Here is a 21,118-nt window from a genome sequence, read left to right as displayed (position 1 = left end):
GTTTTCACTGACCAGTCTAATTGTATTTTTTAATATAATATAATTTAATGCCTGCAACACACTCAGAAAAGTTGGGACAGAGGCATGTTTTCCACTAATACATCCCCTCTTTTATTAAGGATTAATTAAATTAATTGTTGCAGTTTTGCAAGTGGAATGTTTGAATATATTTGCTTGGTGCAGGTCTGCTCAACAGTCTGTTGTCGCTGTTAGCTAATTCTCCTCTTTATTATGTGCCATACATTTTCAATAAGAGATAGACCTAGACTGCACTGTTATATTGCATGCAGAATGAGGCCTGTTATTGTTTTCACTATCTTTTGGTCCGCTCTGATGAGCTTGGACCCAGATAACTTGCCAACATTTCCGAACAGAATTAATGTATTGCTTTCAATACTAGAGTTCAGGTTTAGAGATTGGGCTGGTCGTGACAGGATCAGGTTGTCATTGTCTTTCAAATTTCAGACTTGCTGAAGCACTCCCGATCTTCACCATTCCTCCTCTTTATTTCACAGTGGGTGTGAGAGACTGTGGTTTCTGTTTAGCTTACCTTGGCTTTACTGGCAGGTAACTATTTGTTTTAAGACAAAACTGGGAGCTGGATATGATGGTGTGTAATTTGGAAATTATTGGACAGCACAAGTTCCATAGGATAGTGTTTTATCTTGTCAGTATGTCTGATATTCCAGTCATCTGCAGGCTTAGCGAAACACAATGAGATTAATTGGGAAATGTTGGCATGGGTTGGCTGGTCATAAAAATGTTAGTTAAATTGTGAGAAGTAATGCCACCAAGAAATGAAATGGCTCTTCTTACTTATAGCGGACAGTTTATCATTGAGCAAAAAACTAAAATGAATAGATGCTAATGCTAACCACTCCCTCCAGGACTATTAATCCAACCATGATTGTTTTTTTCTGTTTTTATTACCAGTCCAGTAGAGTGCGCTGTTTGGAAATGTTGATGATTGAATGCAAAGCTTTGAAGACAGAAGTCAATTCAATGCCTTACTTCTAGTGACAAGAGAATTGATGTTAGGTAACTTTTCAGTTTTTGTTATTAACTGCCTCATTAAGTACACATTAGAACTACACATTAGGCAAAGTGAGTGTATTGTCAACATTTGGATTGTTTTGTTTTTGAAGCAGGGTGGCACAGTGGTTCAGTGGGTAGCACGGTCGCCTCACAGCAAGAAGGTCCTGGGTTCGATCCCCAGGTGGGGTGGTCTGGGTCCTTTCTGTGTGTAGTTTGCATGTTTTCCCCGTGTCTGCATGGGTTTCCTGCATGGGTTTCCTCCAGGAGCTTCTGCATGGGTTTCTTTCTGCCCAAATGTGCATTGTAGGCATTAAGAGGAAACAGTCGATATTCAATAGAATTCAACATTTTATTTATGCAGTTTTCAGTCTAAAAACCCCTTAAAACGGTCCGACTGGAAAATGTGGGTTACTTTGGTGTGCAGCTTTGTCGCCGTGTGTTCGCAAGATTGAGGTGACTCACTCAGTAGGGGGGCCGTAGGGGGGGCCAAGCTGGTTGTCACTGGCCCCCGCTGCCAGCAGTGTTACATATAACAGGGACTTGACATTCAAGTCTACGCAGTCATGTAGACTTCACAACCAGGGTGTTAAATGTCATTAACACAGGGTCTTGTAGCTGCATGTTTTCAGTTCAGCCAAGCACAAACACACTTTGTAAAAACTCGAGACCATTTGCTAACTTTGAATGAAAACCTGTGGCGTAAATTGATTTTTAGAGCAATACAAGCATTTTATTTTTTAAGTTCATTGAACCAGGCTCACACTATTATGGGAAAAATCTTTTTATCTGACTAGCAGTTAAACTACAGGACAGCAGAACGCACATGGCAAATAGTGTTCGCTCTGGACCACACAATGTCATTCATTTTAGCCCATCTTTTTTCAGTACAGTTGCTGCCAATTCAAATCCATTGATTTTTTCTTATCACATGATTGGTGACATTGCTAAAGGATAATAGCTAACATGTGCTTTCACTGAGATTTAAGCCAGCCTTTTTTTACATTTGTGATATTTGTTGGTGAGGATGGTTGTTACATTTAGAACTGGGATGTTGGTCACTTATGATTAGAAATGTTTGACATGATCTTGATGCTGAAGTTGCTACACTAACAAATAAAACAAAATAAATGTATCCTCTTAACACGGTTATTCATATGGGATTATATGAGGGATCTTCAAAGTGTCCACTTTTTTTTTTCTGCATTTTCCTCCCGATATAGCTCAGTAAATTTGTCTTCCGCTGCTGAGGGATACCAGATTGCATCCGAGCAGAGCACTTCGCTGCCCACGCCTCCTCCGACACGTGCACAGCCCTCCTGTTCTCGCCCCTGTATTCTGCACAGGCATGTCTTCCGCCAATCAGGGTCCTTACACACAGCGTGTGAAGATCCCACCTACCCACACATAGTCCGGCCCCCACCCTGCAGATACGGTGGCCAATTAGTATTCTGCACTGGCGTCTCTTTCGCCAATCAGGGTCCTTACACAGCGTGTGAAGATCCCACCCACACATAGCCTGGTCGTCCCGCTCTAGAAGATACGGTGGCCAATTAGTATCAGGCACTGCCAATTAGACCGTCATATGGCGCCCAGCCGACTGGTGGCAACACCGTGTATCGAACCGAGGAGCTTAGAATCTCGACGCTGATGTGCTAGTGGAATATCCCGCTGCGCCACCTGGTCGCCAAGTTTCAGCATTTTTATATATATATATATATATACTGTATATATACAGTATATATACGTATATACAGTATATATACGTATATACAGTATATATATATATATATATATATATATATATATATTAGGGCTGTCGAAGTTAACGCGATAATAACGCATTAACGCGACCTCAATTTAACGCGATTAAAAAAATTAGTGCCATTAACGCAAATTCTAGTTCATGTTGACACTTGACTGGTAGAACAAACGTTTTAATGTCGGACTTGCCACCGTTTTTCATTTGCGGTTTGTTAACATAATGTAACCGATCGTGGTAGTGATGCACTTGCATAATAAAGAAATAAATACACGCTATATTCACAAGTTGTCGGGAGCAGAACACTTTATTACACTTAATTAACTTCTTCTTCTGTACCGAATACCGGAAAGCTGAGTCGAGCACGTTAGTTCATGAACTATGGAAGCCCCAAAGGGTCAAAACACACTCACTTCGTGTAGAAACGTCCATCAAACCATTGTCACGATACAACCACAGACAAGTCTGATACAATAACTACGCCTTATCCCACCTAAAGCACCGCTGATCTACAATGTCTGCTGATGGAGAAATTCTAACCTACAATCTGACATTTACTGCCTAGTATGTGAGTGAATAAACTCCCTTACAGTTTTCTCTTGTCCCAGCAGTTTTTAACATCAGTACATTTAGCATAAAATGTGTTCACCATTTTAATTGTAACATTTCACTTAAAAATCCTTGTTTTCTATAACATTTACACAGATTTTTTTTTAATGCGATTAATCGCGATTAATTATATGAAATTCTGAGATTAATCGCGATTAAAAAATTTAATCGTTTGACAGCCCTGATATATACAGTGTATCACAAAAGTGAGTACACCCCTCACATTTCTGCAAATATTTTATTATATCTTTTCATGGGACAACACTATAGAAATAAAACTTGGATATAACTTAGAGTAGTCAGTGTACAACTTGTATAGCAGTGTAGATTTACTGTCTTCTGAAAATAACTCAACACACAGCCATTAATGTCTAAATGGCTGGCAACATAAGTGAGTACACCCCACAGTGAACATGTCCAAATTGTGCCCAAAGTGTCAATATTTTGTGTGACCACCATTATTATCCAGCACTGCCTTAACCCTCCTGGGCATGGAATTCACCAGAGCTGCACAGGTTGCTACTGGAATCCTCTTCCACTCCTCCATGATGACATCACGGAGCTGGTGGATGTTAGACACCTTGAACTCCTCCACCTTCCACTTGAGGATGTGCCACAGGTGCTCAATTGGGTTTAGTCCATCACCTTTACCTTCAGCTTCCTCAGCAAGGCAGTTGTCATCTTGGAGGTTGTGTTTGGGGTCGTTATCCTGTTGGAAAACTGCCATGAGGCCCAGTTTTCGAAGGGAGGGGATCATGCTCTGTTTCAGAATGTCATAGTACATGTTGGAATTCATGTTTCCCTCAATGAACTGCAGCTCCCCAGTGCCAGCAACACTCATGCAGCCCAAGACCATGATGCTACCACCATTATGCTTGACTGTAGGCAAGATACAGTTGTCTTGGTACTTCTCACCAGGGCGCCGCCACACATGCTGGACACCATCTGAGCCAAACAAGTTTATCTTGGTCTCGTCAGACCACAGGGCATTCCAGTTATCCATGTTCTTGGACTGCTTGTCTTCAGCAAACTGTTTGCGGGCTTTCTTGTGCGTCAGCTTCCTTCTGGGATGACGACCATGCAGACCGAGTTGATGCAGTGTGCGGCGTATGGTCTGAGCACTGACAGGCTGACCTCCCACATCTTCAACCTCTGCAGCAATGCTGGCAGCACTCATGTGTCTATTTTTTAAAGCCAACCTCTGGATATGACGCCGAACACGTGGACTCAACTTCTTTGGTCGACCCTGGCGAAGCCTGTTTCGAGTGGAACCTGTCCTGGAAAACCGCTGTATGACCTTGGCCACCATGCTGTAGCTCAGTTTCAGGGTGTTAGCAATCTTCTTATAGCCCAGGCCATCTTTGTGGAGAGCAACAATTCTATTTCTCACATCCTCAGAGAGTTCTTTGCCATGAGGTGCCATGTTGAATATCCAGTGGCCAGTATGAGAGAATTGTACACAAAACACCAAATTTAACAGCCCTGCTCCCCATTTACACCTGGGACCTTGACACATGACACCAGGGAGGGACAACGACACATTTGGGCACAATTTGGACATGTTCACTGTGGGGTGTACTCACTTATGTTGCCAGCTATTTAGACATTAATGGCTGTGTGTTGAGTTATTTTCAGAAGACAGTAAATCTACACTGCTATACAAGCTGTACACTGACTACTCTAAGTTATATCCAAGTTTCGTGTCTATAGTGTTGTCCCATGAAAAGATATAATGAAATATTTGCAGAAATGTGAGGGGTGTACTCACTTTTGTGATACACTGTATATATATGAGTTTCAGCATTTTTATATATATATATATATATATATATATATATATATATATATATATATATATATATATATGTATATATAAATATATATATATATATATATACAGTATATACACATATTGGGGCTCCTTTTGCCTGGATTACTGCAGCAATGCAGCGTGGCATGGAGTCCATCAGTCTGTGGCACTGCTCAGGTGTTATGAGAGCCCAGGTTGCTCTGATAGTGGCCTTCAGCTCTTCTTAATTGTTGGGTCTGGCGTATTGCATCTTCCTCTTCACAATACCCCATAGATTTTCTATGGGGTTAAGGTCAGGTGAGTTTGCTGGCCAATTAAGAACAGGGATACCATGGTCCTTAAACCAGGTACTGGTAGCTTTGGCACTGTGTGCAGGTGCCAAGTCCTGTTGGAAAATGAAATCTGCATCTCCATAAAGTTGGTCAGCAGCAGGAAGCATGAAGTGCTCTAAAACTTCCTGGTAGATGGCTGCGTTGACCTTGGACCTCAGAAAACACAGTGGACCAACACCAGCAGATGACATGGCACTCCAAACCATCACTGACTGTGGAAACTTTACACTGGACCTCAAGCAAAGTGGATTCTGTGCCTCTCCTCTCTTCCTCCAGACTCTGGGACCTTGATTTCCAAAGGTAATGCAAAATGTACTTTCATCAGAGAACATAACTTTAGACCACTCAGCAGTCCTTTTTGTCTTTAGCCCAGGCGAGACGCTTCTGACGCTGTCTCTTGTTCAAGAGTGGCTTGACACAAGGAATGCGACAGCTGAAACCCATGTCTTGCATACGTCTGTGCGTGGTGGTTCTTGAAGCACTGACTCCAGCTGCAGTCCACTCTTTGTGAATCTCCCCCACATTTTTGAATGGGTTTTGTTTAACAATCCTCTCCAGGGTGCGGTTATCCCTATTGCATGTACACTTTTTTCTACCACATCTTTTTCTTCCCTTCGCCTCTCTATTAATGTGCTTGGACACAGAGCTCTGTGAACAGCCAGCCTATTTAGCAATGACCTTTTGTGTCTTGCCCTCCTTGTGCAAGGTGTCAATGGTCATCTTTTGGACAACTGTCAAGTCAGCAGTCTTCCCCATGATTGTGTAGCCTACAGAACTAGACTGAGAGACCATTTAAAGGCCTTTGCATGTGTTTTGAGTTAATTAGCTGATTAGAATGTGGCACCAGGTGTCTTCAATATTGTACCTTGTCACAATATTCTAATTTTCTGAGATACTGAATTTGGGGTTTTCATTAGTTGTCAGTTATAATCATCAACATTAAAAGAAATAAACATTTGAAATATATCAGTCTGTGTGTACATAATATACAAGTTTCACTTTTTGAATGATCAACTTTTTCATGATATTCTAATTTTATGACCAGCACCAGTATATATATATTTTTTTGAAACAGTGAGGGCGGGAGGAGTAGTAAGTTGGTGCCATCTGATTTCCACCAATCAAGAAAATTTTTGCTGATGGCATTAAAATGTTGGTATGGCGCTGAGAAACTGCATCGGAAGGCGACCAAGTTGAAAAATTATGTAATTTGTTAATGAATAGAGTTAATAAATTTGGTTGAAAGCAAAATTGTCCAAGAACTGTACAATATATTCATAACTAAAGCCCAACTTTGGATTAGCTGATACTTTACGTGGCCAAAAGTATGTAGACACTTAAGCATCAACAGAGCATTTGTGGTGTCGGGCACTAATGTTAGATGCTAGAACAGAAAGAGGTCCGTCCCAAACTGTTGCAGCAAAGTCTAAAGCACACATTTTTTTCTCTAATTAATTTTATACACCTGTTAGCTGTATACACCTGTTGTGCAAATACAATGAATTCCTTAAATCTTTTGGAAATGTACATTTATGGTGGTATATTTGACCATCATAACATGTTTAGGAACCTGAACACTAATACAAGTAGAAACTGTGTGAAACACTGCAGGGTCAAATCAAAATGCTTCATTAATCATAATAAACCTTCATAAAAATACAGGTTAAAGAACCAAGCTCAAAATCCATGTTTCCTCCTCCATAAAGACAAAACAGCACCATATTCAGCAGCTCACTGAAGACAAAGAGTTAACAAACTGAATCTCAATTAAGGAACTATCTGCTGGTCTAATTATAGTCCATTAGTGGTGAATGATGTGTGATTTATTTCTCAGGGCTAGAGCTCGCGTCCTCATCCGGCTCTTCTGCTGTTTGGTCTGTGCTGGATGAATGGTGTGAGCCACTCTCTCTGCTCTGAGATGGCAGGAGGAGGTACTCCAGCTCTTCTGCACTGATTGCTACACGCTCTGGAGATAACCACCGCTTTAGATGCTCCAAAGCACTGCCAAGGCAAGAGCAACCAAAATTCAGTTAGTACTTGAGACAGTTAGTACTTTCTTATTTTACATATCAGCAAATATTAGTTAAAAATCTTTCTAGATTTTTGGAAACGTTATTTCTTAGCACCCAATTTTAATACTGTATATTCTCTGGATCTCTGCAATGCAATCAAATATAGATAGATGGATGGATGGATCACTTTATTAATCCCAGAGAGAAAGTCAAGTATTACAACAGCTCAAGGTACAATAGAAAAAAGTATTAAGTAAATAAAAGACTTAAGTACTTAAAAGATTAAGTAAGTATTGCAGTACAATGTTGGTAGGAATAAATATACAGTGTATCACAAAAGTGAGTACACCCCTCACATTTCTGCAGATATTTAAGTATATCTTTTCATGGGACAACACTGACAAAATGACACTTTGACACAATGAAAAGTAGTCTGTGTGCAGCTTATATAACAGTGCAAATTTATTCTTCCCTCAAAATAACTCAATATACAGCCATTAATGTCTAAACCACCGGCAACAAAAGTGAGTACACCCCTTAGTGAAAGTTCCTGAAGTGTCAATATTTTGTGTGGCCATCATTATTTCCCAGAACTGCCTTAACTCTCCTGGGCATGGAGTTTACCAGAGCTTCACAGGTTGCCACTGGAATGCTTTTCCACTCCTCCATGATGACATCACGGAGCTGGCGGATATTCGAGACTTTGCGCTCCTCCACCTTCCGCTTGAGGATGCCCCAAAGATGTTCTATTGGGTTTAGGTTTGGAGACATGCTTGGCCAGTCCATCACCTTTACCCTCAGCCTCTTCAATAAAGCAGTGGTCGTCTTAGAGGTGTGTTTGGGGTCATTATCATGCTGGAACACTGCCCTGCAACCCAGTTTCCGGAGGGAGGGGATCATGCTCTGCTTCAGTATTTCACAGTACATATTGGAGTTCATGTGTCCCTCAATGAAATGTAACTCCCCAACACCTGCTGCACTCATGCAGCCCCAGACCATGGCATTCCCACCACCATGCTTGACTGTAGGCATGACACACTTATCTTTGTACTCCTCACCTGATTGCCGCCACACATGCTTGAGACCATCTGAACCAAACAAATTAATCTTGGTCTCATCAGACCATAGGACATGGTTCCAGTAATCCATGTCCTTTGTTGACATGTCTTCAGCAAACTGTTTGCGGGCTTTCTTGTGTAGAGACTTCAGAAGAGGCTTCCTTCTGGGGTGACAGCCATGCAGACCAATTTAATGTAGTGTGCGGCATATGGTCTGAGCACTGACAGGCTGACCCCCCACCTTTTCTATCTCTGCAGCAATGCTGACAGCACTCCTGCGCCTAACTTTCAAAGACAGCAGTTGGATATGACGCTGAGCACGTGCACTCAGCTTCTTTGGACGACCAACTCGAGGTCTGTTCTGAGTGGACCCTGCTCTTTTAAAACGCTGGATGATCTTGGCCACTGTGCTGCAGCCCAGTTTTAGGGTGTTGGCAATCTTCTTGTAGCCTTGGCCATCTTCATGTAGCGCAACAATTCGTCTTTTAAGATCCTCAGAGAGTTCTTTGCCATGAGGTGCCATGTTGGAACTTTCAGTGACCAGTATGAGAGAGTGTGAGAGCTGTACTACTAAATTGAACACACCTGCTCCCTATGCACACCTGAGACCTAGTAACACTAACAAATCACATGACATTTTGGAGGGAAAATGACAAGCAGTGCTCAATTTGGACATTTAGGGGTGTAGTCTCTTAGGAGTGTACTCACTTTTGTTGCCGGTGGTTTAGACATTAATGGCTGTATATTGAGTTATTTTGAGGGAAGAATAAATTTACACTGTTATATAAGCTGCACACAGACTACTTTTCATTGTGTCAAAGTGTCATTTTGTCAGTGTTGTCCCATGAAAAGATATACTTAAATATCTGCAGAAATGTGAGGGGTGTACTCACTTTTGTGATACACTGTATATGCAATATGTAATATAATAGAAAAATTACAAAAGTGTCTTGGCATTAAATGTCCAGAGATGTGCAATGACAAACAGAGTGACAGATCATTCTTCATGAGTCTGTCCTAATAGTCCTGGTATTAACTCAGTGAGCAATGATGTCCCGGCACAGTGGGGATGAGTTATACAGTGAGATCGCTGTTGGTACAAACGATTTCCTGTATCGTTCCTTCTTACAGCGGAGCTGGATGAGTCTATTACTGAAGATGCTCCGCTGTCTGACTAGGAGGTCATGGACGGGATGTGATGGATTGTCCAGTATGGAAATAAGTTTATTTACAGACCTCCTTTCGACCATCAACTCGAAGCCTTGGTGGCAGCATACTACTATTACATTCTGGTGGCAGCATATTACTATTACATTCTGGTGGCAGCATATTACTATTGTGGTGCTTCTTATGCCAAGTTCACACTACACGACTTTCCAAGTCGTCAAGTCGCTCTACAGTTCACACTACACAACTGAATCTCTGTAATCGGGAGTCTTTCAATTCGGTGTGGCTTTCACACTACACGACACTACACGATCTACCATCAACTGGAATCACAGGCGAGCTTCTCTGGTCTCCCAAACTACGTTTTGTCATGAAAACAAACATGAGAAGTGACGAGGGGTTTAATGATACCACGTCCAAAAATGCACGTCAACAAGTAGTGAGTGATTAAAGTTTGTGCGCTAATGTGCATTTGGCTACACGAACAGCATGGATTGTTCTATAGTGAGTTGGAGGTTAATAAATATTTTTTTGCAATGCAACGTTGGTGTTATGTTTTATAGAGATTGATAAGGTCAGAAATACTGTAAAGCTTGTGTGTGTACCGATATATTCTGATATCAACTATATTATGCCCCTGTCCCACCTTTTTACACCTCTTCCCCTGCGTTTTACCTCAACCCGTAACTTGCGTTCTCATTGGCTGTTTGACATAGCACTCGTTGCCAGTCAGCCAACTCAGACCCAGATATTTGACAAGCTAGATATCTCTCTTTGGTAGCCGAGTGTTCGACGACTGCTTGGCAAGCCGCTCGGATCAAGTTGCTGGGTAGTTTACACGTAGCGATTAAGACCTGAGTTTCAATCGCCGAGCGAATTCCGAGTTGCTCCCGAGTCCGCAAATCTAGCGCCAACTAGTCGGCGAGCGAAAATCAGGGCAAAAATCATGTAGTGTGAACTAGGCATTACAGGCAGAGACTGAGAGAATGGAAAGAATTCAGAGGTGCCTTTGGAGCAAGTTTCAGAATGTCTTTCAGTCCAGACCTCAACCCCACCAAACATCTATGGAGAGTCTGATAAAGCTTGAGAGAATCTGTCATGAAGAATTGGATAAACTGCACAAATCCTGATGTGCAAACTTGTAGAGACATGCCCAAAAAGACTTGCAGCTGTATTTGCTGCCAAAGACACTTCTACAAAGTAATTGTCAGAAATAATGAAAACATGTTTCACTTCATCATTATGGGTGACACGTGTAGATTTATAGGTAAAATGGCAATTAGAGAGACAGAATTATACTGTAGAGACCACTTGCCTCTGATCTAGATCTCCTTCTTGAAATAGTTCTGAGGTCTGGGCATCATGAATAAATCTGTCCCAGCACTCTTTTTTGGCCTGGGACAACGAGCGCAGCATTTCCCTTGATGTAACCTCGTTTGATTGACCTTTAATCCTCTTCAGGCGGTTTTCTGTAATACAAAACTCACATGAACCAAAGTTTACGGCAGTCCACAAACAAAGTTAGTTAACAAAGTAAATGTACAAGGTCCCACACCTAAACTGGCAATGTAGACTGCAGAGTCAGCCATTGGTTCCCACTGACCGGAGGCATTAATATTACTCTGGTTATTCTGGTTGCTCTCTGAGAAGTGAGGCTGGAATGAATCAGTGAAGTTTTCATCAGCAGCTCCTTGCTCCTGTGGTAGATTTGAGCAGATTTCCGACCACAAATCACCACTCGATCGAGTCTCGAGGCTTGCAGTATCATCTGTCATGTTGCTGCAAAAATTATCACGGCTGCGGAAAATCATACAGTGGTAAGAGCATTTTCAGACATAGCTTGTTTGATGTTCGTTGTTACATCAACCAAATAACAACATTGTAAAAAGGTTCGTCAAGGTACCAGTCTACGTTAATTAAAACATTAAAACTTAAACATAAATTAAATTAAAACATGAAGGGTTAGAAAATTGCAGGCTACAATCAAATTTTTGGCCCCAGTTGTTGTTCATGGATGCAAAATATATCACCAACTCAGTGGCAGCTCCTGCCAAATCTCTCAGGGGGGGCAATTGTTGCGATGATGGCCAAGGTGACCCGTTCAATGAGTAAATTAAATCTTAAATAATTAACATTTTAAGTCATCTGTCAGTTTGCCCTCACAAATAACTTTGAACATGGAGAGAGACCAGCTTTACCATTAATCATAAAATTAAGTAAAGCCTTCACACTAACTATTTAATTCAGTCATCATCAGCATTTTATTTTAGGTGCTAGCTGCTCCAACTAGGGTTGCCAACTTTCAGAACTGGAAATAAGGAACACCCTGGGCTGGCGGGTTGGCGGAAGGCATAGGGTGGGGGGTGGTATGGCGGGTGTTTACCTGAGCCATAGCCGTAGGCGGTTAGGGTTGCACCTATAAAAAATATAACGGGTCTTACACAGTCATAGGAACGTTATCAAAATGTTTTATTTAGGCTGTTTAACATTTATTATTTTCATTCTTTATAATAATAAATCAGAACCATATTTTAGGCAAAACAATATAAAGAACATCATGTAACATTTTTTCTCAATAGTGCAAACAACATTTTTACATAATCCATCTTCACACTGACATGCAGCCCCGGTTCTGGACTGCGTTGCTTAGGGAGCAGTGAGAAAAGTGCCGGACCTGCTTGTGTTACTTTACCTTCGCCCTACACACGGCGTTACTAAGACTAAAAGTAAACACAACTTAAAATAATAACCAAAGGCTGTCTAATTCCCACGGTAGCAGCAGTTTCCTTCTGTTTCATACATATCGCCCTGTCTCAGTCTATCAGAACGATCCGGGGCAATTTTCAGTCAGACTGCAGTCGCCCCAAAAGGGGCGGTACTGTACGGAACACAACTCGACGCTGATTGGACTACGATATTCCGAGGCAAGACAGCTAGTTTAACACTGGTTGAATGTGATAGAAAAATGTCTTCCCTTTCGCCCTTTGGTGGTGTGTTGCCTGATCGCCCTAAGGAACGAGCCGCCCCTGCACCAACTACAGCTCACATTCATATTTGGAGTTTGTGGTATAATGAGTAATTTTGGTGAACACATTATTATTAGCTGGGTTGAGGACATGTTCACAAAGTGAGGGCATTTTTTTCTTTTTGTGCAATCAGAATTAATTACTGTTGTCTTGTCACAAGAATACACCAACAACCACAAATAATATAATATATAACTTGTGAACTTTATACTGTTTAATATCTTTATATTTTATGTTTATATAATTCTTTTCTGGAATTTTGCCTCTTTTTCTGCCAATCTAGTAGTTCCAATTCCCAATTGTAAATTTGCTGGTGCTTGCACAACCCCAAATCTGAGAGGGGAAGGGCTATAAAAAGGTGTCAGTGAACTCCCAGCTCACAATTTAAACTATCTGAAATGTCAATAGGAAAGGGCAATCATGGAGAATTGTATCTGTCATTTAATGCTAGTTAGAGGAGACGGTTACAAGCCAAGCAATCAAGCATTCATGACTAAAGGGTCCAACAGTGGCAACTTGATAATGGCAGGCCTTAAACCCTTGAACCTTATGATCAATAGTCCAGTACCCTATCCACTCAGCACTGCTAAATGTGCTGGTTAATTGACAGGCTGGGTCATGTAAGAACAAGAGCTAATACAGTACCAGGGACGATGCCCTGATATTTATTTATATACACCGACCAGACATAACATTATGACCACTGACAGGTGAAGTGAATAACACTGATTAGCTCTTCATCACGGCAATTCTTTAGTTGTTTTACACCGTACATATCATTGCCCGGATATGTATTAAAGTGAATATTGGGAATATGTTGTTTTGATTGAGCACTGATACAGACAATAGCTGCTAAAGTTACACCAGCGAATGTGAAGTAATCTGCTCTTTGGGATTAAAAAGCTCTGAGTTGATGAATGAAGAACAGTTCATGCAGCTCATATGCAACAGTTATTTGCACATAACAACACAGAAAAACAACAAAAACCTTTTTCTAACCCTCCGAAATTGTGACTCCCTTAGTGAATGCCAGACCATTTATTATTTCAGATGTATTCTAACTCTGCTCATCATTATTGTTGAAGTGTCATGACATTAAAAATTTTTTTACTTCAGTAAAAAAATGTAATCAAGGGTTTTATTGATGGAGGCACATATATTCCATCTCTCTGTGCATGTGGGTACTTTCACAAAAAGGTCAACCTTATCACAGAAAAATAAAGTTGTGAGCACAGGAGAACAGTATGTTTAAATTCCCCACTTAGGTCTATATTTAACTGCTCAGATTGAATTTTGAGGCACAAGAAAATTGAATATGTGGGCCAGTCCACTCCAAAGCAGCATGTTTCACACAGACATGTTCCAGTGTTTTAAACTAACATTCAAGAGACTCATGTATTCTACTGCATTGTCAACTGTAATCTCTATCTACTGCATTCAAAACCTACAAAACCAGTATTTCCATTAGACGCAATTCTTCATTAATTCCATTTATATTAATAAAAAGAAAGGTTTAGAGTAATAATGAGTGGCATATAGGGCTAATTGAAAACTTTTATGCTCAGTAACTACTTATCTTCACTCATGCTTTATGAATAGGGCCCTATTCAATTCACGGGAAAATGTGCTCAATTTTACGGACCTCGTTGTTCAGAAATCACAGATTTCACAGATTCTTAAAGAAAAGTTCCACATTTCACGGCGGTCATTAAATAACACATAAATTGAATGATAAAATAATTGAAAGCTACAATATACAGCATAGTCTACCTGAATAGTTGAATATAAACCTAGAACATTCAGCAACGGTGTGAGTCCCAAATACGAAAATTTTTGTCTGTGTTTTGACACCCCTTTCTGCATCCACTGAACTGGTTATGTGTTTTCCAAACTTAGTTACCCGAGTAGTGTTTTTAGCTGATTTACACTTCGACATCTTGGACATTTTGACTAAGTGATTGATAACTGAATTGCCGTAGGTTTGCTAGGACCGCCTCATAGTACAAATTAACCAGTAAACGTAAGGCACATGAATGCTACACGAATGAAAAATGTTAAATCGCTAAACACAATTCTTTTTTTTGATGCATTTTCTCCCCTTTTTCTGCCGATTTTGCGTTATGCTTCCTCTCCACTGGTGCTGACCCCCACCCTGATTGAGGAGAGCGAGACTGACACATGCCCCCTCTGACACGTGTGCAGTAGACGACTGAATCTTTTCACCTGCACGAGGCGGTGTTCATATGCGGATCAGCTTTGTGTACGGATAGCCACACCCTGATTGATGATGACGTCTATTTATTTTATCCCTTGTAAAAACCAACAAATGATCTAGTTTAACTCAAGTACAAAAGACGTTAAAAGCGCAGATCACATAAAGTCGAAGGCAGGATTTAAATTAAAAGCTCTTACAAGATGAAGTATCATTTAAGGTTTTGGTTTCCAGAATGGCAAAGCTCAGAGTTAGACTGGAAGGCGTTTTTCTTCTTTTCTTAATTTCTGCTTTGATTATACACATTTACAGAATGGTGTGATTGGATGGCCCCCCCTCTTCTCTCTAGTAATTTCCATTCCCTGATTGCAACTCAGCTGCTGCTTGCACTCGCCCCTTCTGACTGTGTTGGGTTCCCACACAAACCCGTCATGTTATGCTGCATGTGACCCCCTTCTCACTCACCCAGTCCAATCCCAGAGGTTGCATTTTGCAAAGACCTCTTCTGTCCTTCCCTCTCTCAAGCACGGCCAACTGTTGTCTGGGCGTCTGTCCAGGTTGGTGGCTCTGCTGAGATTTGAACTTGCGAGTTCAAACATTCTGCAGTGGTGTGCTAGCACGTACCCTGGATAGTCTTTAAAGGACTGTCTCATTTACACATGCTTATTTCATGTTTTTGACTGGATTGTATCCTTATTTTTAACCACATATATTTGTCTGATGGAAATCTCATTGCAGAATCATGTATATTATGTAAATAATATTTGACAGACACAACCATCAGTATTGTACCTCATTTTGTGACATTATGCTGCATGTTTCATCTGCTTGAAAATAGCAACACTGGCATTTATAGACCACAAGCCTTTCATGATTATGTAAATTAGGATTAAAGATTTCTTGCACATACAGTGTATCACAAAAGTGAGTACACCCCTCACATTTCTGCAGATATTTAAGTATATCTTTTCATGGGACAACACTGACAAAATGACACTTTGACACAATGAAAAGAAGTCTGTGTGCAGCTTATATAACAGTGTAAATTTATTCTTCCCTCAAAATAACTCAATATACAGCCATTAATGTCTAAACCACCGGCAACAAAAGTGAGTACACCCCTAAGAGACTACACCCCTAAATGTCCAAATTGAGCACTGCTTGTCATTTTCCCTCCAAAGTGGCATGTGATTTGTTAGTGTTACTAGGTCTCAGGTGTTCATAGGGAGCAGGTGTGTTCAATTTAGTAGTACAGCTCTCACACTCTCTCATACTGGTCACTGAAAGTTCCAACATGGCACCTCATGGCAAAGAACTCTCTGAGGATCTTAAAAGACGAATTGTTGCGCTACATGAAGATGGCCAAGGCTACAAGAAGATTGCCAACACCCTGAAACTGAGCTGCAGCACAGTGGCCAAGATCATCCAGCGTTTTAAAAGAGCAGGGTTCACTCAGAACAGACCTCGCGTTGGTCGTCCAAAGAAGCTGAGTGCACGTGCTCAGCGTCACATCCAACTGCTGTCTTTGAAAGATAGGCGCAGGAGTGCTGTCAGCATTGCTGCAGAGATTGAAAAGGCGGGGGGTCAGCCTGTCAGTGCTCAGACCATACGCCGCACACTACATCAAATTGGTCTGCATGGCTGTCACCCCAGAAGGAAGCCTCTTCTGAAGTCTCTACACAAGAAAGCCCGCAAACAGTTTGCTGAAGACATGTCAACAAAGGACATGGATTACTGGAACCATGTCCTATGGTCTGATGAGACCAAGATTAATTTGTTTGGTTCAGATGGTCTCAAGCATGTGTGGCGGCAATCAGGTGAGGAGTACAAAGATAAGTGTGTCATGCCTACAGTCAAGCATGGTGGTGGGAATGCCATGGTCTGGGGCTTCATGAGTGCAGCAGGTGTTGGGGAGTTACATTTCATTGAGGGACACATGAACTCCAATATGTACTGTGAAATACTGAAGCAGAGCATGATCCCCTCCCTCCGGAAACTGGGTCGCAGGGCAGTGTTCCAGCATGATAATGACCCCAAACACACCTCTAAGACGACCACTGCTTTATTGAAGAGGCTGAGGGTAAAGGTGATGGACTGGCCAAGCATGTCTCCAGACCTAAACCCAATAGAACATCTTTGGGGCATCCTCAAGCGGAAGGTGGAGGAGTGCAAAGTCTCGAATATCCGCCAGCTCCGTGATGTCGTCATGGAGGAGTGGAAAAGCATTCCAGTGGCAACCTGTGAAGCTCTGGTAAACTCCATGCCCAGGAGAGTTAAGGCAGTTCTGGGAAATAATGGTGGCCACACAAAATATTGACACTTCAGGAACTTTCACTAAGGGGTGTACTCACTTTTGTTGCCGGTGGTTTAGACATTAATGGCTGTATATTGAGTTATTTTGAGGGAAGAATAAATTTACACTGTTATTTAAGCTACACACAGACTACTTTTCATTGTGTCAAAGTGTCATTTTGTCAGTGTTGTCCCATGAAAAGATATACTTAAATATCTGCAGAAATGTGAGGGGTGTACTCACTTTTGTGATACACTGTACCTTCATTGATTATTTTATAAACTGCACTTTGTGAGTATACAATTACTGACTATAGCCCATCTGTTTCTTATAAACCCCCTGTATTACATTTGTTAATTGTAAGGGACTAGAGGACTCTGAGCAGATGATGTTTGTGTTTGCATTCTCAGCACTGCACTGACATTAACACAGTAATTGCATGTTAGAGCTGTTTTTATGCACAATGTGTTTTCATCCTCCTTTTGTCTTTTATCAGTGGACACCTTCTAATCACAGCACACTGTTGGCTTTATATTTTTGGTTGGAGCACTATTATCATCCCAGCATTGACACTGAGGTGTTTAAAAACAATGCACAGTGCTGCACCTGATACACTTACAGGGGTTGGACAATGAAACAAACACCTGTCATTTTAGTGTGGGAGGTTTCATGGCTAAATTGGACCAGTCTGGTGGCCAATCTTCATTAATTGCAAATTGCACCAGTAAGAGCAGAGTGTGAAGGTTCAATTAGCAGGGTAAGAGCACAGTTTTGCTCAAAATATTGCAATGCACACAACATTATGGGTGACATACCAGAGTTCAAAAGAGGACAAATTGTTGGTGCACGTCTTGCTGGCGCATCTTTGACCAAGACAGCAAGTCTTTGTGATGTATCAAGAGCCACGGTATCCAGGGTAATGTCAGCATACCACCAAGAAGGACAAACCACATCCAACAGGATTAACTGTGGACGCAAGAGGAAGCTGTCTGAAAGGGATGTTCGGGTGCTAACCCGGATTGTATCCAAAAAACATAAAACCACGGCTGCCCAAATCACGGCAGAATTAAATGTGCACCTCAACTCTCCTGTTTCCACCAGAACTGTCCGTCGGGAGCTCCACAGGGTCAATATACACGGCCGGGCTGCTATAGCCAAACCTTTGGTCACTCGTGCCAATGCCAAACGTCGGTTTCAATGGTGCAAGGAGCGCAAATCTTGGGCTGTGGACAATGTGAAACATGTATTGTTCTCTGATGAGTCCACCTTTACTGTTTTCCCCACATCCGGGAGAGTTACGGTGTGGAGAAGCCCCAAAGAAGCGTACCACCCAGACTGTTGCATGCCCAGAGTGAAGCATGGGGGTGGATCAGTGATGGTTTGGGCTGCCATATCATGGCATTCCCTTGGCCCAATACTTGTGCTAGATGGGCGCGTCACTGCCAAGGACTACCGAACCATTCTGGAGGACCATGTGCATCCAATGGCGGTGCCGTGTATCAGGATGACAATGCACCAATACACACAGCAAGACTGGTGAAAGATTGGTTTGATGAACATGAAAGTGAAGTTGAACATCTCCCATGGCCTGCACAGTCACCAGATCTAAATATTATTGAGCCACTTTGGGGTGTTTTGGAGAAGCGAGTCAGGAAACGTTTTCCTCCACCAGCATCACGTAGTGACCTGGCCACTATCCTGCAAGAAGAATGGCTTAAAATCCCTCTGACCACTGTGCAGGACTTGTATATGTCATTTCCAAGACGAATTGACGCTGTATTGGCCGCAAAAGGAGGCCCTACACCATACTAATAAATTATTGTGGTCTAAAACCAGGTGTTTCAGTTATTTTGTCCAACCCCTGTATATCAGTAGAACACACACTACCATGTTATTGTCATTGCAGTGCTGAGAATGATCCACCACTCATAAAATCCGATCAGTGAACATTAACCATGTTCTGCAAATCATTTCATCAGCATAAGAATCTTTGGATTTTTAAGAGTTTGCCACTGCTGAAAAGCAAAAAAGCAAATTTGTAAAATATTTAGTTTCATTTAAAGTGTTGTACTTATATGATTTATAATTAAAAAGATTGTATTAAATTCAAGAAAAAAGCAAAATAAAAGCAAACTTATAGAAGCAGATACACCGATTAGCCATAACATTAAAACCACCTCCTTGTTTCTACACTCACTGTCCATTTTATCAGCTCCACTTACCATATAGAAGCACTTTCTAGTTCCACAATTACCAACTGTAGTCCATCTGTTTCTCTGCATGCTTTGTTAGCCCCCTTTCATGCTGTTCTTCAATGGTCAGGACTCTCCCAGGACCACTACAGAGTAGATATTATTTAGGTGGTGGATCATTCTCAGCACTGCAGTTACAATGACATGGTGGTGGTGTGTTAGTGTGTGTTGTGCTGGTATGAGTGGATCAGACACAGCAGCGCTGCTGGAGTTTTTAAATACCGTGTGCACTCACTGTCCACTCTATTAGATACTCCTACCTAGTTGGTCCACCTTGTAGATGTAAAGTCAGAGACAATCACTTATCTATTGGTGCTGTTTGATTTAGTCATCTTTGAGACCTTCATCAGTGGTCACAGGATGCTGGGAACACGGGGCGCTGTTGGCTGGATATATTTTTGGTTGGTGGGACTATTCTCAATCCACCAGTGACAGTGAGGTGTTCAAGAACTCCATCAGCATGGCTGTGTCTGATTCACTTATACCAGCACAACACACACTAACACCACCACCACCATGTCAGTGTCCCTGCAGTGCTGAGAATGATCCACCACCCAAATAATACCTACTCTGTGGTGGTTCTGGGAGATTTCTTACCATTGAAGAACAGCATGAAAGGGAGCTAACAAAGCATGCAGAGAAACTGATGGACTACTATATGGTAAGTGGAGCTGATAAAAAGGACAGTGAGTGTAGAAACAAGGAGCTGGTTTTAATGTTATGGTTAATCTGTGTATATACTGGGCACCAGGTAGTCCAAATAGCGTAGGGTACAAGTCCTGGGGACCTGGGTTTGCTTTCACGTTGGGTCACTGTATACATTTAGAATTTTGGCATTTAGCAGACGCTTTGTCCAAAGCGGCTTACAGTTGTGACAGTATGCAGTCTAAGCAATTGAGGGTTAAGTGCCTTGCTCAAGGGCCCCAAAGTAGCAACCTGGCAGAGGCCGGGCTTGAACCGGCAACCTTCTGTATAGGGCTACAGCTGCCATATACGATGTTTTGCATGTTCTCTTTGTATACTCCAGGTTTCCACGTGTTCTTAAACAACATTTCTGTAGGTATATCGACTACTTTAAACTGCCCCTTGTTGTGAATGAGTGAATTAATGAATGGCACCGCCATGACTTGGTGCCCAGTCCAGTGTTTTACTTACCTGCGTCCAGGGTTTTAGGGGTAAGCTTCGACCCCTATTTATGAGTAAATAAATCACGCATCTTTTCAAGACATGCACATCTGAATGAACTAAACCGAGACAAATAACAAACTAATCAAACAAAACCATGCAGACCCAAAAAGCTGTGAATAGCTAGCAGTAACTGTACCAATATATAACCTACATACATTTAACATGATGTATAATCTATTATATAATCACCCGGTTTCATTCTTACCTTAAATAAAAGTGAAGTGAAGTATTGTTCTTATGTTTCTATATTATATATACGAATGTGTACATGTGTGCATCCGCATAGGGCATTAATGCATTTTAGCAAACAGGCTGTAAACATGAGAGTATCCGGGAAGGATTAGAAAGCTGAAATCTCATTGGAC

At 41.5% G+C, this 21,118-nt stretch overlaps 1 protein-coding gene across 2 annotated transcripts; it reads right to left on the bottom strand.

The window, feature by feature from the left end:
• Positions 1-7,158: 7,158 nt before the first annotated feature.
• ccdc32 (coiled-coil domain containing 32) lies at positions 7,159-21,067 on the bottom strand. 2 transcript variants are annotated; one of them, XM_063007624.1, is made up of 5 exons: positions 20,959-21,066; positions 19,536-19,651; positions 11,338-11,579; positions 11,098-11,251; positions 7,159-7,546 (listed from the first exon to the last, which is right to left on the bottom strand). In XM_063007624.1, the coding sequence occupies exons 3-5, from the start codon at positions 11,555-11,557 to the stop codon at positions 7,369-7,371; spliced, it is 552 nt and encodes a 183-aa protein (XP_062863694.1). In that variant the 5' UTR covers positions 11,558-11,579; positions 19,536-19,651; positions 20,959-21,066; the 3' UTR covers positions 7,159-7,368. The 2 variants fall into 2 exon arrangements, with proteins under 2 accessions (XP_062863694.1, XP_062863693.1); XM_063007623.1 differs by lacking the exon at positions 19,536-19,651 and having other exon boundaries at positions 20,959-21,067.
• Between the last annotated feature and the right edge of the window lie 51 nt (positions 21,068-21,118).

This window comes from Trichomycterus rosablanca, chromosome 13, assembly GCF_030014385.1.
Source record: "Trichomycterus rosablanca isolate fTriRos1 chromosome 13, fTriRos1.hap1, whole genome shotgun sequence".
Taxonomy (NCBI): domain Eukaryota; kingdom Metazoa; phylum Chordata; class Actinopteri; order Siluriformes; family Trichomycteridae; genus Trichomycterus; species Trichomycterus rosablanca.
The sequence above is the reverse complement of the archived record's forward strand: the minus strand, read 5'-3'. Positions and strand labels throughout refer to the sequence as shown.